The sequence below is a fragment of the Pseudopipra pipra genome, chromosome 20 (assembly GCF_036250125.1).
Source record: "Pseudopipra pipra isolate bDixPip1 chromosome 20, bDixPip1.hap1, whole genome shotgun sequence".
NCBI classification, from domain to species: Eukaryota; Metazoa; Chordata; class Aves; order Passeriformes; family Pipridae; genus Pseudopipra; species Pseudopipra pipra.
Window position 1 is genome coordinate 9535600 of NC_087568.1, and position 26753 is coordinate 9562352.

At 50.8% G+C, this 26753-nt stretch overlaps 1 protein-coding gene across 11 annotated transcripts in view; it reads right to left on the bottom strand.

Moving 5' to 3' along the window:
• The window catches only part of LOC135425159 (histone-lysine N-methyltransferase EHMT1-like), a 130187-nt gene that overhangs the window by 28488 nt on the left and 74946 nt on the right, over positions 1-26753 (bottom strand). For 9 of the 11 annotated variants that reach the window (XM_064677149.1, XM_064677152.1, XM_064677151.1 and 6 more), the window contains 11 exons: positions 20233-20410; positions 18509-18645; positions 17508-17696; positions 16578-16658; positions 14030-14150; positions 11766-11894; positions 8892-9037; positions 5454-5597; positions 3463-3689; positions 1635-1799; positions 487-569 (listed from right to left, as the gene is read on the bottom strand). In XM_064677149.1, coding sequence (XP_064533219.1) covers positions 487-569; positions 1635-1799; positions 3463-3689; positions 5454-5597; positions 8892-9037; positions 11766-11894; positions 14030-14150; positions 16578-16658; positions 17508-17696; positions 18509-18645; positions 20233-20410 — 1600 coding nt within the window. The remainder of the gene's footprint in view (positions 1-486; positions 570-1634; positions 1800-3462; positions 3690-5453; positions 5598-8891; positions 9038-11765; positions 11895-14029; positions 14151-16577; positions 16659-17507; positions 17697-18508; positions 18646-20232; positions 20411-26753) is intronic. The other 2 variants (XM_064677147.1, XM_064677144.1) reach the window with 1 other exon arrangement.

Here is a 26753-nt window from a genome sequence, read left to right on the forward strand (position 1 = left end):
ATATTTGTCGGTAAAAACAAAGTTAGCAGCTCAAAGTCATCTGGTGACAGACAACTATGAACCCCCAAAACAACCCCATGTACTGCAGGCTCTTCTTTTTTGCTCTCCTGCTGATGGGTCTCAGCTTAAGCTGACTACCCTCTTTTTTCCTCTCCACTGGATGCAAATATCCATCTAATATCCCACTGCATGGAGAGGAGAAGTTGTGATGGACTGGAAAAATCACATGTAGGTGATTCTGGGGGCACAACCAGCTTCTCTGGATAAAACAGTGCTCAAATACAGACCCAAGCTGGGAACAGTGCACATTCCAGAGAGAGACGAAGCCGTTTCCAATGACACGTCACTTGCAGAAGTGGATTTCTCCTCCAGCTCCACTCCCAGGGGGCAGAGGGGAAGGTGACGTGGGAACTGGACATTGGCAGCTGCCTGGCAGGAGCTGGGAGTGCTGCCAGCCAGGCCCTGTCCTGGGAAGGAGGCACCTACCCAACATCAGCAGGACCTTTTGCAGCTCCCCTTGCCTGGCAGAGAAGTACAACTGCTTCGGGTGGAACCGTAACTTCTTGGGTCTGTGGGAGGGGGAAAAGAGGAGGAGTTAACACTCAGTGAGGAGCACAGCAGGCATGTCACCCCCCCACTGCCACCCCATGTGCACGACAAAGTCTGTCCTATGGTGTCCTGGGCTGATCCCCAGCGGGGGCAGCAGGACGGGGGGATTCTGCCCCTCTGCCCCCTCAGGTGAGACTCCCCTGCAGAGCTGCCTCCAGCCCTGGGGAACAACATCAGGAGGACATGGAGCTGCTGGAGCAACTCCAGAGGAGGCCACGGAGATGCTCCAAGGGCTGGAGCCCCTCTGCTCTGGAGCCAGGCTGGGAGAGCTGGGGGGGTTCACCTGGAGGAGAGAAGGCTCCAGGGAGACCTGAGAGCCCCTTCTGGTGCCTAAAGGGGCTCCAGGAGAGCTGGAGAGGGACTGGGGACAAGGGATGGAGGGACTGGACACAGAGAATGGCTTCCCACTGCCAGAGGGCAGGGCTAGATGGGATATTGGGAAGGAATTGTTCCCTGTGAGGGTGGGGAGGCCCTGGCACAGGTTGCCCAGAGAAGCTGTGGCTGCCCCTGGATCCCTGGAAGTGTCCAAGGCCAGGTTGGACAGGGTTTGGAGCAACCTGGGCTAGTGGGAGGTGTCCCTGCCCATGGTTGGAGGTGGGACTGGATGGTCTTTATGGTCCTTCCAACCCAAACAAGCCTGTGATTCCATGATACAGCTCCAGAGCACCAGCAAAACAGAAGAACAAGTCTCCAGAATGAAGTCTCAAAACTTCCAGCTCTGACCCCAGCAGCCTTGTTCCAGTGAGGGCCAGATCTGCTCAGTGCCACTCAACAACAAATTCTGGGTCTCACTGCTGTGAACAGGAACTTCCAGCAGTTACAGATGCCAGGGAAAAACTAAATCCTCCACAGAAATCAGTAAGACCTTTGGAGCTGTAACAGTTCTCCCAAATCTGTTGGGGGTGACAAATGAGTGAACAAAAGAAGCTCTGAGTGGGACCAAAGTCCAGAGAAGCTAAATCCCATTTTCTCTAGTTAAGCAACTTTCTTGGGAACTGGAGAGACCCAGTGGGGTTTTTTCTTACTTTTCAGAGTCCAGGGCAATCAGGGCACTTTCCAGAGTTTCTTTAACTGGTCCCTGGGTCAGGCTAGTAGTAGGCTTAGCAAAAACCGAAGACCCAGCCATGTCAAACCCCTCAGCAGCTGAACTTTCTGGCTTGTCTTCCTCTGACAACCGTGTCCCAGTGCCACTGGAGAGGTAAAATGAGAGACAGCCAAAGCACAACCATTAAAAATACACTACAGTGTGGATCTCATGCCAAAGAAGGAAAGCAAATGCATTTTAAATACTTTAAATACTACACTTTAGCTAAGTGTAACTGGAATCCAAACACAAACCAATATGTTTTACAGCCTTTTCAGTAAGAACTTGTCCAAAAAGGAACTGCACTGCCCAGTGATTGCATTTTGATGGGACTCTGTTCTACAGGAAAACCAGGAACATGGGGCAAGTAAAAAAGCCACCTGAACAAGACCAGATGGAATGGGAAGTCAGAGCACTGTTCAACACAAGGTTGGCTTGATTTGTGTTTTCCACTTTGTTTTCCCCCACTCTTTACACTTGTGTGAGTCAGGAGCTACAGAGCTACAGCCAGGTGCTGCAGGAACATCCCTGTCACTGAGCACACCTGGCAACATCAACTAGTTCCACCACTATTTCACTCCTTAAGAATGAAATTATCCCATAAGAGGAAGGAAAGCTTAAATCCTGAACACCCCCATCGCCGGTGCCTCTGCCCCAGCTCACCATGTGGTTGGTGTGATCTTCTCCAACACAGTGAGCAGCACAAAACACACTCTAACCCAAACCCTATCCCTAACCCTAACCCTGATCCTATCCCTAACCCAAACCCTAACCCTAACCTTGACCCTAACCCTAACCCTGACCCTGACCCTAACCCTAACCCAAACCCTATCCCTAACCCAAACCCTATCCCTAACCCTATCCCAAACCCTATCCCTAACCCAAACCCTATCCCTAACCCTGACCCTATCCCTAACCCAAACCCTATCCCTAACCCTGACCCTATCCCTAACTCTAATCCTATCCCTGACCCTATCCCTGACCCTATCCCCAACCCTATCCCCAACCCTATCCCTATCCCTGACCCTGCAGCTGAGCTTGGCTTGTGTCCTAGTTAGAACAGCTGGGTCCAGTTCACCACTGGATGGGTGTAACCCAAAACTGTGTATTCTACAGCCTTCCATGCCATTGCCCAGAAACTGGTATCAATAGGCTATTTACACCTTCTGCCCAGAGCAGCCCTGACTCCTCAGGCTATAAACTGGGTGTTAAGAGGCCTGCGAGATAGGAGGGTGCCTCCCTCTTTTGTGGAACTCCCTGCCCTGGGGGAAGTGCTGAGCATTCCTGCCTGAACTGGAGAATGTATAATCTTGGAGTCTTGGAACTTTTGGAACCACTCGTGGGATCCAGAGGAAGACTGCAGCTCACCACTCAACCAGACTGCAGACCATGGCTCTCGACTGGACTGCAACCACCACTCTTCAACCAGACTGCACCAGCACTCTCACCAACAGGTTTTCCCCTCTCCTTTTCCTTTGGACTCAGGGGGCCCAACAAACACCACTCTGTTCATGCCCCAGGGCGCTGGGTTATACATTTGGGTTTTGTGGGTTAAGACCAATTGTTTGTCTGTATAATCATACTTATTGTATTATTTCATTAAATTGTTATTCTGACTTTTGAGTTGAGTTCATTTCCCCTGCTGGTTTACCTTTAAACCAGCACATTTTGTGAGAGCAGGACCAGGAAGCCCTCTGCTCATCAGGGGGAGCACAAGAACTCAAATGGAAAGCCTGGTCTGGCCCGAGGTTTGAGATGCCCCAGCTCACCTCCCCGTCGTGGTGTCGGCCCTTCCCTCCACAGCCGCCGGTTTCTGCTGCTCGTAGGTCAGGGACACCGTGGAGGTCGTGTCAGCCTTTGCTATTGTCACCTCCTTGGCCTTGGAGGCCTCTTCCCCACAGTGTGGGCAGTAGCTCGTGTCGTTGACCTGGGAGGCACAGCTCTTGTGGAAGCGGTGGGAGATGCTGCTCTCCGGCTGACACTCCATGAAAGTGCCCTGCAAGAACCACAGAGAAGGGGTTCACACCTCGCCCAGCGCAGCCCTCAGCCCTGCCACATGCTCCACTCACCACCACTCCTGCCCCTGAAAACGTCCAGTACAGTAAGCAAGCACTGCCACTTCTTGAGAAGAGAACAAAACCAAGGTGAAGAGGGAAAAAACTCACTCGGTTGGGGACTGCAAAGCAAGGTTTTGGAATCGGGAAAGAGAACCGAGAAGTCCCAATTTCCAGCTCTTTCCTCAAACGCTTGAAGTTGTCGCTTCTGTTTCTAGAAGTGCCAGTGCACTGTAAGGACGCCCCCAAAAACTGCAAAAGGAAACTTCAGACCTGTGTGCTGAGCCAGCATTAAAACCACCCAACAAAGCTGCACACAAAAGGATCTACAGGAATCTCATTAAATCGGTCCTTGACCCCAGTGTAACCTAAATTATGCAGCTTCTCTGCCTGGACCAGCCCCATCTGCTGTTTAACCCCAGTAAGGTGACTGACTGCTCATGCAACAAACTGGGCAACTTCTCTTCAAATTATTTTCCCTTTCCAACAATGTCCTTCCAACTGACCTGCAGGGACCCCAGAATTCCCTGCCCTGAGGTATCAGTGCTACCTGAAGCCCTGCTGGGCTCTGGGTTAGTGATGGATGGCACAGACACTCCCGGGTTCACCTCTGGGGGCCAGAACACGGCACTGAGAGATGTACAAGTGTGCAAGGAAAGGCCAGTTAAACCCACTCTTCTCCTGAACTCACAGTCCTCCCAAGCAACCTAATTAACTCTATTTCAGCTTTGCAAAATGCCTTTAAGGGTTTTAAGGATTTCATCTTTTCAATGATCTTTGACTCAGCAGGAAAACCCAGGATGGCTCCATTTGCTACAATAATGCTTGACACTACTGCAGCATCTTCCCTTGAGTCATCCTGAAAAACACCAGCATCAGACAATTAAGGCTCATCATCACCCTGTGAGGCCTCAATTGGTGCTTTTCAGCTTTACCAACAGGGAAACAAGGACACTGACCACTGAAGGACCAGACCAAGGCCATTAGAAGCCTCGGTGTCAGAGGTGGAAGAAGCAGCAGGAGATCATAGAAACACAGACTGGTCTGGGTTGGAAGGGACCTTAAAGATCATCCCATTCCAACCCCCCTGCCATGGGCAGGGACACCTTCCACTAGCCCAGGTTGCTCCAAGCCCCGTCCAACCTGGCCTTGGACACTTCCAGGGATCCAGGGGCAGCCACAGCTTCTCTGGGCAACCTGTGCCAGGGCCTCCTCACCCTCACAGGGAAGGTTGTTCCCTAATATTTAATCTATCTTCCTAATATCTAATCTAACCTAATTGAGATCTCAAACACTGCCTTGGTCCAGTGCCATCACTCAGGTTCCTCACCTAAACCAGGGAAGGGGACACAGAGGGCTCACAGATTCTTTTCCAAACCAAGCTAATACATTTTTTTGGTGTGACTGATCTGTACAGAGAACAAAAAAAACCAACCAAACCCTTGTTCCAAAGAAATTCCTAAGGCAAGACTTCCACCATGTGAAAACCCTTTTTGTGACACCCCTTGGGGTCTCCGGGACGATAAAGGCGACGATTTCAGCTACCCTCACACACATTCCTACTGCAAACACCTCCTGATGTGCTGTGGAACGAGGTGGAGCTGATGCCAGGGAGTCAGTAAAGCCCTTTAGGTACCATCTCCACCTTCAGCTTCCAGGCTACTGCGACAGGCACCCCCTTCCCTAGATTGAGAGCACGGACTTACTGCAGTGCAAAAGTATCCACAGCCAGGGCAACACTGGTGTTTCACCATCCTCCCTCTATGGTCCTCACACAGCACCAAAAGCTGGACTTTGTTAGACGGGCGCATCAGTTCATACTTAACCACACTGTTTGTGCATCGGCCCAGCTGGAACGGGAGAAATCAAAGGAAATGAAATTACTGGAGACCAAAACACTCGCTGTGCTTGTGCTGAGGAAGATCTTGCACGCTGCCCTGAGGAGCCCTGGCTTTTCCACAGTGATTCAGCCGTGTGCCAGGCAGCATTAGCAGTGCAGCAGGAAGCTGGGAGAGCTGCTCTCACAGGAAGGGATGCATCATTCACTAACTAACATGCAAGTGGACCCCGAGTCGCTCGTGGCTTGCAAGGAAAATAAAAAAAAAAATCATCACTGGAAATAGGCAAGAGCCAAGCAGCAGCAGAAGGGGCAGTCCCAGGGGCCTGACTCACACAACACACACTCCCCTCTTGCCAGGAAGAGCGTGTGTGAGTGACCAAGAGAACGAGACCATTCGCACTAAATCTTGTTACTGTTCAAGAGTATAAGTCACAGGAAGATAAAGGGAAAAATAATTGCTCCTCGTTGCCAGCGAAGTTTATCGTCTGTACTGGTTCCAGCACTGGCCCCTGCCCAGACCACAGGGATGAAGAGCCAGGCTTGCATGAGAGCTCAGCTAAAGTCACATTTGCAGCACGTTTTCCAAAGGGTTTCACCGATGTAGAGCTCTGGGCTCAAAAATCAGAGAATCACAGAAAGGTGTGGATTGGAAGGGACCTTAAAGATCATCTCATCCCACCCCTTGCCATGGGCAGGGACACCTCCCACTAGCCCAGGTTGCTCCAACCTGGCCTTGGACACTTCCAGGGATGGGGCAGCCACAGATTCTCTGGGCAACCTGTGCCAGGGCCTCCCCACCCTCACTGGGAAGGAGTTCTTCCCAATATCTGATCTATACCTGCCCTCCTTCAGCTTAAAGCCATTCCCCTTGTCCTGTCACTCCAACCTTCTCATGCCCCACCTGTTCTGTTAATGGCAGGAGGTTCCACAACTGGGCTTCCCTCTTCCCAACCAGCATTCCCTGCTCTGCTGCATCACAGGGATCAGCACTTCCTTCTGCTGCCCCACTCCTACAGACACCACTGTCACATCCCAGGTGCCACCTGCCAGCACGACCTGATGCTGTTTGGGTTCTGTTTCAAGTCCCTCTGGATAATGATCTTGCTCTCCCCACGTGCCTGGTAAAGGACACTTATAAACTAGGAATATAAAGGCGAAAGGCTGCTCCAAGGAAAGGTCCAAGGAGGAAAGGGGCACAGTTACTGTGTGTTGTCACCACAGGCAGAGTCAGGCAGGGACTCAGTGCCTGCTCATCTCCCACAGACTGTCCCTCTGCTCCAGCTCAGCTTTGATTTGCTCCTTTTTCTCAACAAAACTAGACTTTCTCTATGATTTTTTTAAGCTCCACTTTTCCTGTAGAAGTAACACCCCTATGGGAAAAAAGAATGGATTTTAAGCCAGGCTCATCATTCACCCCTGGCGTGTCCAAATCAACTTTGCCAAACTCCAGCTGCAAAGTCTCCCTGTGGCTGTGGCACCTTGGCTGGACTGATCCCTGTCACCACCCCAGTCCAGGGGCTGCAGGGGTGGCACGAGGGGACCATTGATCCCTTACTGAGGAGGAATTTTACTGAGCTGAGGGAATTTGATTAACATGTGAAAAGCTGCACTATCCGTGTGAGGAAGACCCTGCACTGTTATGTCACACTAGATGATTTGTTAGGAACCCTAAAAGAAGTTTGACGTGATTAATTGCTGTTTTCCAACCATTAGAGAGTGCAGCAGGGTGCTCATAACTATTTATAACACTCTCCAAGGACATGACAGTCTGGAGAAGCCACTATTCACACAGATAATATTCTTATAACATCTATGAGTCATTTATCCCATTATGAAAAAGAATCCAACATAAAGCATGGCCTTTGCTATTCCTCCCTCTGATTTATCCAGGGACAGAACTGTCAACCCACCGTAGACACGAGCAGGAACTCTTCCATATCCCTTGTGTTTATTTAGGAACCCTGGGGTCCCTCCTCTCTCTGACAAGTCTCCCAGGGCATTCTCTCTGGAATGAGTCAATTTTGCCACTCTTTGGGAATTCCTCTCTCTAGAGGTACCAGCACGAACTAAGACAAGAAGAGCTGGGCTGCAAATCTGATTATCCATTTCTCCCTCCATCCACCCTTCTCCAAGGATCCTGGAGGAGAACTAGGGATATTCTCACTCCTTGCCCTATTACCAGTGAGTATCAGGGTGCTGCAGTGAGACTGCAGCTTGGCTGAAGCCAAAAAGAAACCCAAGTGTCTCCCAGTAAAAGGAGGATCCACTGAGTGCATTCCTGTCCTGCTGTCTCACTTCCCAGACTCTGGAATGGAGTCATTTGGCCACTTAATTCCACACTTCTGGAACCAGCAGAGCCCAACAAGCTCAGCTGTGACCAATGAAAAGGCATCGAGTGCAGTTGTTGTCTGTCAGTCAGACCTGGTGCTGCACAGAGCTGCCAGAACATCGAATCAAAGAATGATTTGGGTTGGAAGGGACATTAAAGCTCATCCAGTTCCACCCCCTGCCACAGGCAGGGACACCTTCCACTGAACCAGGTTGCTCCAACCCGGCCTTGGACACTTCCAGGGATCCAGGGGCAGCCACAGCTTCTCTGGACAACCTGTGCCAGGGCCTCCCCACCCTCACAGGGAAGGATTTCTTCCCAATATCCCATCTAACCCTGCCCTCTGGCAGTGGGAAGCCATTCCCACTTGTCCTGTTGCTCCATGCTCTTGTAAAAAGTCCCTCTCCATCTTTCCTGTGGGATCCCTTCAGGTACTGGAAGGCCACAATTAGGACATGGGAAGCTTTGGAACAGAAGCCTCTTAGGGGAGGAGGAGAGAGGAAGGCTGGGGCAGCAGAGCACATGCCAAGTTCCCGAAACTCAAGACCTGCCCATGGAAAGGTTTGCATCAGCTCCTTTGTAGTCAAGGAAAACCAGCTCCAAGCTTCCCCTGATTGGATTTTCTCCCTTGGATGCATGTGAATGTATTTTAGCCTACTTGGCCTCTCAGTCAACAAGATCCAGCCACACAGGCTGGGACAAGCAGAGAGACCCACCCAGAGCCTCTCCCACTGCAGACACAGCACCTCCTCCCTTCCCTGTGGCTTCATCCCAGCAGTGGGACACACACAGCGTGCTGGAGCCCTCACTGAGCAAGTGAGATGTTCACCCTGCCATTCCCACACCAGTGGGTCCCAGTCCAGCAGGCACAGAGCCCCTGCACGACCCAACACGTGTTCCTGGCACAGCTTTTCATCCTTTATGTCTTTGTCCTCAGCAGAAAAGGCTGTGAGAAGCTAAAAGACAGGCTCCTACCTCGTTGTTCACGCTCTCCGTGGCCATGCACTGGTTGTTGGCTAACGTGGTGATCTCTCTGCTTTTGGGGGTTTCCATTCGACAGCTACAGAGGGGAACTTCCTGGAGACCATCTACTTCCATTGCCTCAGGACCATTGGAAAGACCTGGAGTACAGGAGACCAGTAAATCAACTCAGATTCTCTCCCAGGAGAAAGGATGCAGTCCATCAACACCACCCGCGTGCCCTGTGACATCTTCCCATTCCATGTCCTGAAATGCTCTCAGGGCATTACCCAAATCCTGTGAAAAAAAGACTCTGTGCTTTTCCAAGTCCAGCCACTCTGCAGCTGACTGTGCTGAAATCAAGACTAGTAAGTTAAGAACAGTTTACTCTGAGCAAACCTCAAGCAGGCAAAGTGAGGACGAGGCACAGTTTTTTATCAGCCTGTGTCTCCTCCCCACCTGCCCCACAAAACTGTGCCCTGGCACCAGAAGATTTGCAGGAAACCTCCCAGAGCTGGAAACTTGAATAATCACTGGAGTGATAGTGAAGATCAGGAAAGCACAAACTTCTATTTGCAGAAGTCTATTACACAGATGGGAAAACAAAATTCCTGGGACTATTTGGCCTCAGTCAACTAAGAATTATTTATTTTGGAAAGCGAACAAACCAGGGAAAAGAAAGCAGCAAGATGCTCCAATGTTCTTGCCTTTTCCTCATATCTTTCTTTTAGATGTTGAACACTTACAAACCTATGAAAAGGTGGATAATGGCTTTTGAGGGGGGACTCTGCCAGGTAGGGGGACACAGTGGGAATGTTCTTGTGGCTCCTCTGGATCCAAATCAATCACTGGGTTAGCCATGACTGCTAAACACTGGGCTGGAGTGTTTAGAACTCCAGTGACAGGAGGCTGATTCTAGTCCTACAGTCCTGGTCCAATCCTACACTGAAACACCTCTTTGCAATGTTTGCAGTACAGAAGCAAACCCTTTGGGTTGGTTCAGCCTGGAGCATCCCAAGCTTTCCCTACGCACTGCTGCGGGATCGACTCACAGCAAGAAGGAATTGTGCTGCTGCTTTTCAAGCTTTTGAAAGGAGAGTTATTTTGCTGCAAAGTTTTAAAGATTAACTTCATTCCTGGTGGAGATTCCTCTTTAATTCCCCTGGCAATGACAATGTTCTCCCCCACACAGCCCCCTGCCCATGGCTCTGACCCCATCAGCAGAACACAAGACCCTTTCATGTCATCAGGAATTTCCTTCAGCCAACAGGTTGCAAGCCCGAGCCCAGCAAAAGGATATTTCAAGACATACAAGCACAGGGAAAGTCCTCTCAGTTTTCATGTAAAATCCTGTCAAGATCTGAAAGGTTTAAGAGCCTTTTCTAGGAGCACAAATCACAAAGCTCATTCCTTGCCTTCCGAGCTGTCACTTCCCTAATCTGTTTGACATCCAGAGGCTCTGGTGAAAGCATCCCTCATCCATCCTGACCCTCTCTTGGTGGGGAACTCTTTGATGTGCCTCTATCAAAGGAGCCAGACAACCTTTGGGAGAGTGACGGGCACAGACGGGCGGATCCAGCCCAGGCGGGAGGTGCCGGAGCCGAGGGAAGTTCAGCACTGGGAACAGCAGCTGGGGCTGAGCACCCAGGGCCCAGCACCATCCCTCCTCTTCCCAGGGCTGAACAAGTGATTCCTGGGGGCACAGCGACCCTGATTTGGGGGGATGCTGGATCAGCACACGCAGGGAATGGAGGGGAGCTGCCCAGTGGGACAGGGGGGCTGGGCCAGCACCTCGCAGCCCTTGATGGGTGTATTCCTGAGCCAGCGTGCCCCACTGGAACTGGGACCTCACCCACATCCTCAGCCTCATGCCTATCCTCAGACACCTTCCCTATCCTGACCCTCAGCCCCACTCCAGCTCCATGCCTATCCTCATCCTCATCCCAACAAAATCCCCATCCTAGCCCCATTCCTCTCCCAGCCCCATCCCTATTATCATCCCCATTCCTATCCCACTCCCAGCCCTATCATTCTAAGCCCCACCCCAGCCCCAGCCCTATTCCAGACCTATCCCTTGTCTCATCCTCATCCCAGCCCCATTCCCACCACTATCATCATCCTCATCCCCATCCCAGCCACATCCCTATCATCATTCCCATCCCAGGCCCATCCCCATCCTCATCCCTAGTCCCATCACTATCCTCATCTTCCTCCTCAGCCTAGCCCCAGCCCCATACCTATGGTCATCCCTTCCCCTATCCTCATCCCCAGACCAGTCCTACCCCCATCCCTATCCTCATCCTCATCCCAGCCTCAGCTCAATCCCCATTCCTATCCCAGCCCCATCTCTATCATTATCCTCATCCTCATCCCAGCCTCAGCTCAATCCCCATTCCTATCCCAGCCCCATCTCTATCATTATCCTCATCCCATCCCAATCCCACCCCATTCCCATCGCACTCCGTGGCCACCAGGGGGCAGCCGGGGCCCCGCACGGAACAAAGGCCCGGCCCCAAAGCCAGACCCAGACCCAGACTCGGCCCCAAACCCAGACCCGGCCCCAAACCCAGACCTGACTCCAGACCTGGCCCCAGACCCAGACTTGGCCCCAAACCCAGCCCCAGCCCCAAACCCAGACCCAGCCCCAAACCCAAACCCAGACCCAGAGCAAAACTCAGACCTGGCTCCAAGCCCAGACTTGGCCCCAAATCAAGACCCAGCGCCAAACCCAGATCCAGCCCCAAACCCAGCCCCAGCCCCAAACTCAGACCAGGGCCTGGCCCCAAACCCAGCCCCAGCCCTAAACCCATCCACAAACCCAGCCCCAGCCCTAAACCCATCCACAAACCCAGATCCAGTCCCAAACCCAGCCTTGGCCCCAGCACTCACCCCCCGCCGGCGAGGACAGGATGCCCTTCACCCGCAGGTCCAGGGAATCCAGGGACACCTCCATGTACTCCATGCTGTTCTCCTGGCCCGGGCCCTCCCTGCCCAGCGATGGTTTATAGGCTTCGGCACCTGGATGGGAACAGGGGCATTCACACAAACCCCACCAGCACCACCCACCCCACAGGGTGCCAGGCCATGGCTAGGACCAGGCTCTGTGCAGGCTCCTCAGGAATGATGGAAACACAACATCTGGGCACACCTGGCACGGCTGGTTCCCTTCCCCAGCTGGTCAGACAGAGCTCCCACCTCCACTCAGGCAGGAAACAACCAGAGAAAACATGACACAGGTTCTGCCTCCACAAGGCACCTCTGCCTGCTGCTACCACGGCACAAGGAAGGGATGAACAGGGCTCAGAGCATCCTCCTGCCTCCAACCTGCTGCACAGGGCTCAGGGACAACATTCCAGCCAGGCAGAGCCAACCATTCCCTTGTGCACCTCAGGAAGAGGATGAGACAGGTGACATTCAGCTTAATGGGAGGGGAAACACATAAAAAGCCAAGTTCTGGCTCTAAGTGAACAAAACTGTTGCTGGGAAGAGATTGTGTGGGGATCACTCACTGGGAAGAGATTGAGTGGGGATCCCTCACTGGGAAGAGATTGAGTGGGGATCCCTCACTGGGAAGAGATTGAGTGGGGATCCCTCGCTGGGAAGAGATTGTGTGGGGATCACTCACTGGGAAGAGATTGAGTGGGGATCCCTCACTGGGAAGAGATTGTGTGGGGATCCCTCACTGGGAAGAGATTGTGTGGGGATCCCTCACTGGGAAGAGATTGTGTGGGGATCCCTCACTGGGAAGAGATTGAGTGGGGATCCCTCACTGGGAAGAGATTGAGTGGGGATCCCTCGCTGGGAAGAGATTGTGTGGAAATCCCTCTCTGGGATTGTGTGGAAACCCCACAGAGCCTGAATGGGGATTGTCAATCACTTCACACCCCCTTGGCTCGACTTTCTCCCTCAATTTGCTTCTCCCACTGCAGCTTGGCCAAGAGAGTTTGGTTACCCTGGAAGAGCAGCTGCCACTTGTACTAAAGGGGCAGAAAACCAGTCTGCATCTGAAATGCAGGATTAGGTGTTTGCTGTGAAAGGGTGCAATGGCCTCTCCTTCATCCTGGGAGGAAGAGGAGCAAGCCAGATGACTGACAGACCCCAGGCACAGACCAGAGGCTGAAATATGGTCAAGTAACTCAGAATTAGCCACAAACTTGCTGATGCAAAAATGGCCTGGTTGCACTGAATTAGCAAGAGTGGAGGAATAAACCCTTGGGTGGCAATGGATGTGTGACACCTTAGTAATGAGGCACAGCTGCACTTCACAGACTCTCCACTGTATTTCACCCACGTTGTTACCTTTCCTGAAGGACATCACAACCAGCCTGCACTCCTGGCTCTCCCCAGCCCACAGAGGCTACTGAAACCTTCTTCTGAGTGCTGGGTAACTCAGGACAAACAAGAGAGACCACCTGAGCACTTGAGATGGGCCAGAGGCAGCTCAGATGCAGCTCATTACAAACACTGTGGTGCTTTCAGAAGGAGCAAAGCCAACCTGCACATTTCATTCAGCTGCACAAACATTCATACAAAAGCAATGGAACACAACTGGTGGTTCTTTCTTTTCCTTCTGCATCTAAACACGCTCCCCAAGCTCATGGGACAGGACTCCACACGGACATGAGGCACAGAATCATAGAATCACAGACTGGTTTGGGTTGGAAAGGATCTTAAAGATCGCCCAGTTCCACCCCCTGCCATGGGTTCCACCAACCCAGGTTATTCCAAGCCCCATCCAAGCTGGCCTTGAACACTTCCAGGGATGGGGCAGTCACAGCTTCTCTGGGCAACCTGTGCCAGGGCCTAAGATTCCTCCTAAGGTCCCATCAAACCCTGCCCTCTGTCAGTTTAAAGTCATTCCACCTTTCCCTGTCACTATCTATATAAAAGGTCCATCTTCCTCCTTTTTATAAGCCTTTTCTGGATACTTTAAAACAAAGGGAGTTGAAGAACAAACCAATATTCCTCCAGCATGCCAAGGACAAAGCCACCTCACGTGTTAAAGTGGCACCAGCAGTGACTGCCACTTCACACCCTGGGTTATCACACAGCCCAACCTGGGGAAGGAAGAGACTCACGGGCCTCAGGTCCTTCCTCCTCCACCTGGAAGGTAGATTTGGGTGCAGCTGAAGGAACAAAACACGATTAGTTACCTAAAACACTGGCTTGTTTCTTTTTATTCCTCCGTCTCCTCTTGCGGGTGGGTTTCAGCCATGGACTGTCCGTCTTCCCTTTCCTCTTCAGCAGCTTCTTCTTGACACTGGACTCCGAGCTCTGAAGAACCAGAGAGGCCACGTGCACGTCAGGCATGTCGGCACCAGCGGCCCTGCAGCTCCTCGGGCCCGTGAGGAAGAGCCTTTGTGCAGCTTGAGCGGCGCAGAAAGGCCTCTGAGGACCAGGGCTTTGAAACCAAGGGGTGCTGAGATGCCTTTATAGCACCGAAAAGGAAACCCAGGCACACGTGGGGGTGTATTTCCTGTCATTTCTGTACTGCAGGCGGCACTTTCTCTTCCATGGAGGCCCTCAGGCCAGCTGAGCACCTCTGTGCAGCACCGCGAGGGTGCAGGCACACACACGCTCCCAGCTTCCCAAAAAATGGTGGAATCATAGAATCACACCATATCTTGAGTTGGAAGGGACCCACAAGGACCATCCAGTCCAACTCCTGGCCCTGCACAGACACCCCAACAATCCCACCCTGGCCCTCAGAGTGTTGTCCAAACTCTCCTGGAGCTCTGGCAGCCTTGGGGCTGTGCCCACTGCCCTGGGGAGCCTGGTCAGTGCCAACCACCCTCTGGGGGAAGAACCTTTCCCTGAGGTCCAACCTGACCCTGCCCTGACACAGCTCCAGCCATTCCCTGGGTCCTGTCACTGCTCACAGAGAGTAGAGATTGGAGCTGCCCCTCGGGAGGAGCTGCAGACCCTGGTGAGGTCTGACCTCAGTGTCCTCCAGGTGAACAAACCCAGTGCCCTCAGCCACTCTTTGTATGGCCCCTCCACCTGGGAGTGTTGCCCAAACGCTCCTTGAGCTCTGGCAGTGGGGTTTTCAAACGAAAATGTTCACATTTCTCCCCAGCTGTGTTAGAAAATGGCAACAAGGAACCCGCCTTGCACCTGAAGAGCCTGGCAGGGCTGGGAGGGACCCAGGGGAACTGAGCTCTACAGACCATCCCCCTCCCTGAGCCAGGCACAGGGTGGCACAGACTAATCATGCAGCAAATACTCAGCCACATGCACGAATCTAAACGGAGTTTGGGTTTTGCCTTAAAAAAATACAGTTGTCTGGGGTGGGGTTTCAAAGTCAACATCAGAATGGGGAATGAGGCACCATGACCCTGTCAGGCAGCCTTCAAGGCATCCATCACACAATTCATGTTCAAACTGAAATTCTCTGCTCCTGATGCTCATCCAACTCCCATCAAAGCCTAGGAAAAACCTCCTGCTAGCACTGACAGCAGCTGGATCAGGCCCTACCTCCATAGGCAGCTGCACACGGGCTGTTCCCACAGTGAGGGAAGAGAAACACTGCCCCATAACCTGCCCCATAACTGTCCCAAGTGAGGGCTCACCACGTGGCTTTACCCCAGTTGCATCACACAGCTTGTGGGGGAGAGGTTTGTGCTTGAGCCTGGGGAACTGACTGACTCACCAGAGCACAAACCACCACCCAGGATGGGAGACATGACCTGGGAGGTTGGACTGAGCACAAACTCAACCCTTGGTTTGGGCTAAAGCTACAGACTGGCCTCAGCTACCCAGAGAAAGGGGCAGCTGCACAGGCCCTGCTCCTCGCTCCTCTCTGGCTCCTGGAGTGTCAGAGCACAAGGAACAAGACCCTAAAGAGCTTCCACAATTCATTTGGTGTATTTTGTAATTATGGTTCTACCTTCAGCTCAAAACATCAAGAAAAAGAAGCCAAGAATTTTCTCAAGGTGAGTGAAGAGTTGGGGTGCCTTAAATGCTGGCTCCTCAACTTGAGAGGCTGTGGAGAGGGAGCAAAGTTCTTAAGTAAAGGAGGGGGGTGGGGGACAGAGACAAACAATGAACAGCAATTTAAATAGAAAAATCATCAGGTTCTCTTCACCAGCTATCTAAAAAAAAACCCCAGAAATCCCCAGCAGCAGCTGAAGGTCTTGACCTCGTGCTACACAAGCAACCTCCCAGGGAGAGCATCTGTCTGTCTGTCTGTCTGTGTGCTATTTGTAAGTCTCCCTAGTAAGAGCTGCTCATCTGGAATGAGGTGGATGTCAGAACAGGGTGAATTTAGGCTGTGGGCTGGGCCAATGGCTTTGGGAACAACTCCACCTGAGCTCCAAAAAGCCCCGAAGAGCTTCAGGTTAGTAAGGAAGCATTGCTGGCTCCTACCACTCGCCAACTGTGCATCTGAAGAATTCAAGCACCCTTAAATGCCTTAAATGCTTCCACCAACATTCAAATGATTAAAAGCAGTCAACACTTTGCTGAAAACAACAAAAGCTCATTAGTTAGCATCAGAAGGCAATTAAATGTACCACAGATCAGGGTTAAGCACCTTGTGGAAAACAATACTGTGTGTGTGGGTGGTTTCAGAGAGTGAGTTTTGTCAAGGAGCCGTGAAACTGCACTCACCGCGTTGCTCTCTCTCTTTCTGGCAGCAGCGCAAAGGGGAAATTATTATCAACAGGCCACAGGCTGAAAGACACATTAAGCAGCCCAGCTTACCAAGTCAGACTCGTCTCCATCCTCCTCCTCCTCCCCAGACTCTACAGACTCTTGTTCCTCCTCAGACTCGCCATCATCGATCTGCAACCACCATTTGCCCAAGAGCAGAACAGGTCAGTCAGGTCAGGTCTCTCAAAGTAGGGCATCCCCCACCATCCTGCTGTGCCCAGGATCCATCAGGGCATCCCCCACCATCCTGCTGTGCCCCCCACCCATCAGAGCATCCCCCACCATCCTGCTGTGCCCAGGATCCATCAGAGCATCCCCTCACCATCCTGCTGTGCCCCCCAGCCAGCAGGGCATCCCCCACCATCCTGCTGTGCCCAGGATCCATCAGAGCATCCCCTCACCATCCTCCTGTGCCCCCCACCCAGCCCCAGCCTGCACATGCACCAACAAAGACAGGAGCTCCGAGGCTGGAGCTCAGCATGTTCCAGTCACATCATGGAATATCCATGGGGATGGTACAGGGAGGAAAAAGAAAATCGACTCCAGAATAAAGTTTTCCAACCAAGTTGTAACTTCCTTTCTAATCCAAACCAGCCTCGTGTCTATACTGTGTATAGATTTGGGGAAATCACTACAAAGATTCTGGGGAAAAAAATCAACTAAATCAATTTTAATGCTTTGCCAGCCTGTTACCAGCAAGGTTAAGGAGATATCTCTTCTCAGTGAATCCCAGAGGTAAATATGGTGGGGGTTCTGCAGCGTGGATCACACATCTGTGCAGGGCTGAAACTGGGGGAGACCCTCACAGTGCAGTGGGAAGCAGGAAATGGTCACCCAAGAGCCTCAGTGCCACTGCTGAGCTTTCTGTCATAGTGCAGGTGAAGAAAGCCCTAGAAATGGCCTCAATTGAAGCCCCTCCTACCCCAGGTGTCCCAGCAGTGTCCCATTCTGCTCCTCAGGTGCTCAGGGCATGGGAATTACCTTTCTGGCGTTGTCTGCATCAGATGCACTGTCTTTACAGGTCCTGTTCTCATCCACAGGGAACACGGCTGCCTGCTCTGCTCCATGATCATCCTCCTCCTCCAACTCATCAGAGTCCTCCTCTTCAGAGTCCACCTCTATGCTTTCCCCGTTCACATGAGGGCTGGCATCACCCAGGTCCTTGTCACTCTGAAAGTTGTGACATGTGAGCCACAAGGACAACGTCAATTCCTGGGAGAGAGCAGCTGGATCCAGCCCAGACCTGCTCTGTGCTGGGAGCTCCAGAGCTGCCAGGGGAAAGCTGGCTCTGTGTCCCTCCAAAGCCCAGCCTGGGAGCCTGCCATGTGTCACCTAAGCCTGCTGGATCTGGGGACTGAGGGGCCATGAGGAGTCATTCCAGACTCACGTGGCTGGAATGGCCCCCCCATCAGGGGGAGGAGGGCCTGATTCAAACACTGGGGGCAGCTCCACCAAGGGGCAGAAAGGTTTCCAGGGAAAGGAAAGGGAAATTACATCACATCAGGATTTTCATACTGCTCCATGAAGGCCCAGCACTGTTCTTCCTGAATTCGAAGACCAAAATTTCAGGGCATGGGTTGCAGCAAAAGCAGATTTTGATCAGGAGTGAGTCGGTGTCTAAACCTTTTGTAAGTAACCAAGTGTTTTGCTGTGCAGCCTCAGGCAGCAACAGGAGACCTTGAGGACACTGAAACACAAAGGTTACCACCTGGGGCACACTTGGAATCTCTCCAGTTCCCCAGGATTCATGGGACATTCACCGGAAAAAGTTTGTTTAAGGCCTGGTACCTCAACAGCCACTCTCAAAATGCCATTTCCAAAGCAGGCAGGAAGCTGCTGCCAGAGGGAAGATGTAGACTCGGAAGGGAAGATGATCCCAACAAGCCACCACATCCCTGCACCTCTGCATGGGGTCGGTGTGCCAAGACAAGGGACGTGTGTGTGACAACAAACATGTCCAGGGGGCCCAGCGCTGCCCTTACCTTGGCACCTGCAGAGGAATGAGTTATGCTCTTAAACATCTCAATCATTGTTCTCTGTTTTAACACTTTGGTCTTTTTCTTGGGAACCAGGCTATAGGTTCCCATTCTCCGCTTTTTCTTCCGAGATACTGCAGCAGCTGGAAAAGAGGAGCAAAAGAGACCCAAAGTTTGCTCAGGAATAAAAAGAAGAAGGGATAGAGAGTAGGGATTGTACTGGAGAGGGATCTGGATTGACAAGACAAGGGGGAATGGCTTCAAACTGCCAGAGGGCAGGGTTAGATGGGATATTGGGAAGGAATTGTTCCCTGTGAGGGTGGGGAGGCCCTGGCACAGGTTGCCCAGAGAAGCTGTGGCTGCCCCATCTCTGCAAGTGTCCAAGGCCAGGTTGGACAGGGCTTGGAGCAACCTGGGCTGGTGGAAGGTGTCCCTGCCCATGGCAGGGGGTGGAACAGGATGAGCTTTAATGTCCCTTCCAACCCAGACCAGTCTGGGTTTCTGTGAAATCCCACTTGAGGGCACGATCTGAGGAAAAGCCTTCCCACTCCAACTGCTTTATTTACAAGTCAACCAAAAGATGACACACACATATGTGCAAACACACAAACAGCTTCCTGCCAGTGCTGCAAACCCACCCAAACTCTGAGTATCCTCTCCACACTCCTTCTGGCCCCTCCACCACCACACACAGCATCAAATCCCTAAATTAGCCTGTGTTTGGCAGTGCTGCTGATGTCGTAGGAGGCTGAATCGAATCCAACTTGCTCAAATAGATACTGCAAGGCCAATAATACCAACTGACAATGAAAGCAATGGGACAAGAACTGAAGAACACACAGGGAAAAGGTACCTTAAATAAAGAGCTGTTTGCCATTTAACCTCATTTCACACCTACTATGGAAATTTGTTTGATTCCTTTCACTACTTTGGCTCTTAATTTCTTAGGTCTCCCTCTCTGGCCTTCTAATCAAATCAGACAAAGCATCTCCCTGCCTGATGATGTCTTTGGTGAATACACAGCAGAAGGATGTTTGGTGCAGGCTCTTTCAAGAACAGCCAGATTCAGCACCAGCATTAGTGTTTGAAGTTGCACGGCCTGTTCCTTGAAAGCATTTCTGCATCTGCCACCATGATGAAATTTCACCAAAAAATCCACAAAGAGACCTCTCAAAAACATCCTGTTAGCCCAATTAATTTTATTTATAAGGCTGCAGTTCTTGGGAAGCAGTTGTGGTGATATTCAAAGTCCTTCAGAATTGATAGAAACTTCTTCAGAATATCACCCAGGAAATAGGGATCAAAGTGACTTCTCTAACAAAAGCTTTTTTAACAGAGGTGCCTGACAGAGCTCAGCTGTCCAGGAGGGACCTGTGCCCCAGGAGGACACAGGGTGGTGCAGCAAGGACTGCAGGGGAAGTGCTCCCTTCACTTGAGCTTCACCTGGGAGGGGATTTCAACAGGGCACTAAAAGAATATCCCCTGTCCAACACCCAAGGGGAGCAGCAGGGATTCTGGGGACACAAGTGTCACCTTTGCAGGGCACTTGCAGAGAGTGAGTAGATGAGACAACTCTGACTGACAAGGTCAGTGGCAGCGACAGGAAAGGGAACCCTGAGTGGGAAAAGGTGCTAACAGAGGTTTTGGTCCTTGTTAACCTCATCTCCCTCCCCACACACATAAGGCTGGGGAGGTGGGAGCTGCTGAGGATTCCAACTCTCTCATTTTACCTGTCTGCGACTTCGTGGTGGCCACATAGCTCTGGTTCTGAGGTAGTGACTGGTGAAGGCCCGGGAGAGAGGGCAACGACAGCGGCTTCACAAAGTCCAGCATGTTCTCAAACTCCTTCTCCTTGGGTTCTTTTTGATCTCTGCTGTCTCTCCCATCTTTGGGGTCTTTACTTGCATGCTGGAAAACCAAATGCAGTTTAATTGAGCCTCTGCGTTAAATAAGCAATTAAAAAAAATTAGAATATTGATTTAATTCCTTTCTCTCAACCGCCATTTGAAGGAGGGAGCACACACTCACAGCAGAAGCACACAGCCCCTCCTCCAGCACTTCAGGGTACTCTGCCTAAACACTCCCAGCCTGCTTGAAGTGACTCCCTCACTGGCTGAAGGCTGTGCAGGTGACAAGGCTCAGACACTGCTCACACAGGCCCTTGGTTGGCTCTGGAGGAGACAAACCAATGCAACACATGCACCTATTCCCTGGAACGTGCCCTGTCACCCCAGGCATGCACAGGAACAGCCCTGCAGAGCTGTTTTGGAAGAGCAGGCAGGACCAGGAAGGAGCCTTCCTTTAGGACAGCATTTGGCACCATCAGGCCTCAGCACCTCCAGCCCAGCACACAACAAAACACGGGCAAAGAAGCCCTTTGCTTGTCATTGCAGGTCCTTCTCCAGAGACCTGTCCAAGCTCCCTTTAAACCAGGCACTCCCACTCCAGCTGCTGCCATCCCAAATCCTAGGCAGGGTACAAGCTCCTACTGTACACTGCGGGAATTCTGTAGTTGTTCCTGAAGCCCCTTCCAGACACTGAGGCAGCTCCAGTTCGAGCTTGTGCTCAGTGCAAAGTCTCATCCTGCATGAAAGGATTGCTCCCACAGCTCCACAGAGAATCATCTAGGTTGGAAAAGACCTTTAAGACCACCAAGTGCAACCATTAACCCAGCACTGTGAAGTCCACCACTAAACCACGTCCCCAAGTGTCATTTCTCAGCTTTTGATGGTCCTTCAATGCTTTTTCCTCTAATTTAGGAAAAAAATCCGCTTCCTGAAAGACCGTGTAACTCCATTTTATGTACCCTAAAAGCCTCAGACAGAGATGCCCAGACTGTATTTGTTTTTCCCTTCTCCACCTTGTATTTATTCTTTAAACAGCCATGGCTTGGTTATAATGGTGTTTTTATTCCTGTGCCTTTTGCACCGAGCGTGGCAAAGGCAAGTCAAGGTCAGTGCAAGGCCTCCTGGTCCAGTTCAGTGAAACACTTTCCTATCACAGCCAAACCATCAGGTACCTGCTGAGAAAGGACAAGAAATGGAGGCACAGGAAACAAAGTGACTTTGTGCCTCCCTCTCACGGCACTGCAGCCACGGGGTGAACAGTGAGCGGGGTAAAAGCTGCCCCTGCTGGGACATTTTACACTGGGTTTGCCCTCAGATTTACTCCACAGGTGATCCAGCTGCATCCATGCAGGAGGCAGGTTTGGAAGAGCTGCTCCAGCAAACCAAGAGCACGGGAAAGGCTGAGAGAATTGGGATTGTTCAGCCTGGAGAAGAGAAGGTTGGGGGTGACCTGATTGTGGCCTTCCAGTGCCTGAAGGGAGCCAAGAAGGATGGAGAGGGACTGTTTATAAGGGCCTGGAGCACCAGGACAAGGGGGAATGGCTTCACACTGACACACAGGAGGTTTACATTAGGTATTAGGAAGAAATCCTTCCCTGTGAGGGTGGGGAGCCCCTGGCACAGGTTGCCCAGAGAAGCTGTGGCTGCCCCATCCCTGCAAGTGTCCAAGGCCAGGTTGGAGCAACCTGGGCTAGTGGAAGGTGTCCCTGCCCATGGCAGGGGGGTGGAACAAGAGGAGCTTTAAGGTCCCTTCCAACCCACACCACCCTGTGTTTCTATGATTCTAGGATTTTAATGCTGTTCCACTTGCAGGAAAAAACTTCTTATGAGACTCGTGAAGCACCAGCTGAGACACGAGAACAGAAAGAGGAATCCAGGCGAGGGCAAGGACGGAATAAAAAGCAGGAAGCAACAAAAACCCTCTGTCAAGCCCAGGTTCAGACAGACACCCTCAGACACTGCTTTCAAGTAATGTGACCTTGTGCACAAACGAGGAAGAGGCTGATTCTCCTAATTATGGCTCTGCCACGTGCCCAGTGCTGGCAGAGCAGGGCTGGGCCAGGGACAGCAAAGCTGTAATGATGATCAGAAATGACCCACATAAAAAGGCCATCAAAGGGCCAATGATTCCTGCATCAAGCCCATAACTTATGGCTGAATTACCACAGCTTTACTAAAAGGGCATCTAGCCTTGGATTAACGGGTTTCAAAGAAGGCAAATCTACCACATCCTTTGATATGTTGTTCCAATGCTTAATTGCTCTCCCTGCCAAATAATTAAATGCATTCTGCTTTTTCAACTAAATTAAAAAGCCCTGTCTCATCAGAAACTGTCACTCCCAGAAGATGCTTATGGACTATGACCAACTTTTTTTTTTTTAAACTTTCTCTTCAATAAGTTTAATAGAATGAGCAAATTAAGTGCCCACAGGATCATTTTCTGGACATTGGATCACTCCTGAGACTGCTCCCAGTTCTTCTACCCCTTAAAAAATGGATGTCAGGAGTGCTGGGCACAGCATGCCAAGAATAGTCTCAACAATACTATTTATACCTCTTGAAAGTCCTTAGTTTATAGATTTAAAGGTTAACAGTAATTTTTGGCTACAGGATTATTCTGAGAATTCCCAAGTCCCCTGGAACATCCAATGCTTTCCATTTTTATCTTAAAAAATGAGCCTGGGAGAGGCACTTCTGACACAGAGCTGCCTGCAACAAGTGTACACAAGGCCTGCATTTTGTGTCCTTTATGTGCAGGTTCTTGCAATTGGTCTCTGATAAAAGGTGTTGTTATTCCCAAACATGAGGAATTCACATTCAAAACATGCCAGACCGTTTGGAAGAATATAATCCAATTTCTAAATTAAAAAGTAGTGTGTTATTAGCTTGTGGTTTTTCTCTGCCCCTGTAATTACAGCACAGAAATAAATTTAAAATCCTCAATACATGGCAACTGCTAAATGTGACTTTTTCATGGCAATTCTGGTAAAACAGGTGGTTTGTTTTTTTTAAATCAAATTAGGTCTTGTGAGATCTGGTTTATCACTTGGAGGCATATGCAGCCATGGTAAAGAACAAGAATTCCCACAAGGAGGTGAGCAGATCTCTCAGGGGATCTGATGGCATGGGAGATGAGCAGGCATATCTCTCTCACAGATAGATAGATGATAGATAGATAGACAGATAAATAGATGATAGATAGATAGATAGATAGATAGATAGATAGATAGATAGATAGATAGATAGAGGTAAAAATAAAATATTACATCTAAGGACTGCAATAAAAAGGATCAGCCCAGATTTGTAAGCACTTACAGCCAGTTTTCTCACCATCTTTCCTCATTCTCAGCCACATAAAACAGTTACATCTTTGCTGTTCTTATTAAATTTTACACCTCCAAAAGTGGATTTAGTGGATGAAAGTTCATTCTTTTCCCATTTCTGATGTCCCTGAATTCTGCCCTTCACTCGAGGCTGCAGCTACAGCCCGTCCTGGTCTCCTGCACTGAGCTCTTCTGCTCTGCTCTATCCACTCCAAATTTAAATGTTCCCAGAAGAGAGGCTTTGCTAGGGCAGCACTCTGCTCTTCCTGGGAATTTCTGCTTCCTTATAATCCCAGTCAAGCACTCCTGGGCCCTTCCTTGCACAGACAGCTCTGCTTCCTTCCCTGCCCAGGTACACCCAGCTCCTCTCGGGGAGGTGAGGGAGCAGCTTCCAAGAAAAGCAGCAAAGGAAAAGCCAGACTGTGCCTTTGGGAGGGGGTCAGTGGGTGCCAGGCTATGTGGGCACAACACCCTCCCACCTAAGCAAAGCAGAAACAAGGAATGACAGTGATCCATTTAAACCCAAAGCTCAGCCCCACCTGTGACCCCCAGACCATCAGAGGACTCCTTCAAAATGCTGCTCAGCCCCTTGAGCTCCAGCAACTTTCCTGCCAGGGAAACTGTCCAAGGAAAGCCTCAGGTGTGGGTTTTTCCTGCCTCCAAGCCCTGCCACCCTGTGCCCCAGCCCAGGGCTGGCAGGACCCAGCTCTGAGCCACCTCTGTGGGGTGCAGAGCCACTGGCACAGCCCGGCCACCCACGCCTGAGGAAACGGCCTCAAGGTCCAACAGGGGAGGTTCAGACTTGGACATTGGGAAAAACTTTTTCTCAGAAAGGGTTGGAAAGCATTGGAATGGGCTGCCCAGGGAAGTGATGGAGTCATCATTCCTGGAAGAGTTCAAACAACATGTGGGTGTGGCACTTAAGGACATGGTGGTGGACTTGATGATCTTAAAGGTCTTTTCCAACTATAACAATTCCATGCTCCTGCCACATGCCACCTTCTTCCAGTTTCATGATGGACAGGCTCCTCCTGCCCTCCCTGTTCCCAGCACAAGGCACAGGTATCCACAAAACTTCTCAGTGTCCAGCCAAGCAAACTCCCTTTTCCCAGCACAGGACACTCGTGCTGGCAAAGCACAAAAAGGGGGTTGCAAGCAGCAGGTGCTGCAACAATTGCTACTCAGCATCCACTCATCCAGTGTGCTGTGACAAATCCTAACACATTCCTGCTTCCTTTCCTGGAGATCCAGAGTCCTAAAGGTGGAAAATGTCAGACCAGCAAAGCTGGGCCTGCACCAAGAGAACCATGTTGGGCAAGTGAACCACAGCTTTGGAGGAGCTCTTGGGCATGGATTGATCTGCTAAGGCCACTAGTGAGGGAACACAACCTTTGAGTTTTATAACTGATTTTTAACTGAGCAATTGGATGAAGTTCATCCTCCTTCACTTCCACCAGCAAACATTCAAGAGACCAGCGGTGCTTTCATCCAACACCTCCATGGACCCACTGAAAATAATCAAATCACAGGTGAACAGCACCATTCCTGACCCTAAACAAGCTCCACTGGTGTTCAAAACAGCCGTGGTTGCCTTCTTTCTTCTCCAATTATATTTACCAGTCAAGCACAGAGGAGGACAGAGAGGACAATTCCACATAAAGAAAACTCCAGGACACGGTTTGAGCTCCCTGTGCTCACATGTTGTACTAACCCTCACATATGTGGGCCACTGGAGGCCAAGAAAGGAGCAAAAAATGAGATAGAAAAAGAAATTGCATCACAACATCTTCATTTCTTGCAGCTTCTCATGTGGTATCAGCTCATCCTAAGCAAAAGGCTGCAATGTCTCATTTCATCTTGGGCATTGCAAGGAAAAGTGAAGAAGCTGGACAGCTACTTCAACATTTCTAACAATGCTTGTGTCAGCAAACAGCAAAAATGGACCAGCACCATTGGGAGAAATAGTCAAGAAAACTGCTTAGATTAGGGCAAGAACACAATATTTTATCTGTTTACAGGAATTAAACTCAAGTGCTTTCTACACTTCAGTGGGATCGACCACATGTCTGTTACTGGCACAGAAGTCCCTTAGAGCAGCAGGGGGAAGTTACTAAAAATGGCAAAAGATAGAATATCCTCAGATTTTGGGGTTTTTTTCCCCTGAAAGCAAAAATGCAGAACAAACACTCCTAATTAACCCCCGTGTCCGTTTGACAGACCACACACTGCATTCTCCCCCCAGCCCAGCAATTAAGGAAGGGGTTTTTCCATGAGCAAATCCAGCAAGCTGGAAGGGGAAAACCAGAGCAGAATCCATCCTAGTGCTGGTGGAAGGACACAGGCACAGGTCCTGCTGGTCCTGCCTGGAGCAGGGCAGCTCTGGAGAGCTCTGCAGAAGGACTGACCCCCTCGATGCCTCAAACCACCCCAGGCTTGGATGGACTTGCTTTCTTATTTTCTTTTCTTTTAAGGACTTTCATCTCTGGCATAAAACAAGCTGGAAACCAAAGCCAAGTGGCCAGGAGGACTAAACTAAGCAGCACTGCCACGGGGCAGCACAGCAGCTGTCAGGGAGCTGCTCTGTTCCCTCCATCCACCGGGCAAGGGGGGGACAGGATTTGTACCAAGGCGCTGCCTTTGAAGAGCACGAAGCAGCAGCTCCCAGGGGGATCTGCCTCTAACAGCTGGTGAATGGTATTTAAGCAAGAAATATCAGTCTGCTATAAAAAATTGATCACAGGCAGATGACAGTGCCCGTAGGAGCTGCAGTGGTGCTGCTCCCCCTTTGCTGTGCTGCTGAAGGATTATGTTTTTATTGCTGAATTTCAGAATCCCGAGCAAGCCTTACCTTGGAGCAACAGACAGAAACCTGCAAGGCTTTGGTCTTAATCTAGATCAGACAAGGCTGATCCACCCTTTATCTGCTGATCAACATGTGCCCATCAGAGGAGGGATTCTGTTTTGACTTCATTACAGTTACATTGATTTGAGTGCAGTCACTTCTCTGCATAAAATCACGGTGGTTTAGGCTGCCAGGCAGGCTGAGCTTAAGTGTGGATGTTCTTACAAACCTGCATTTAA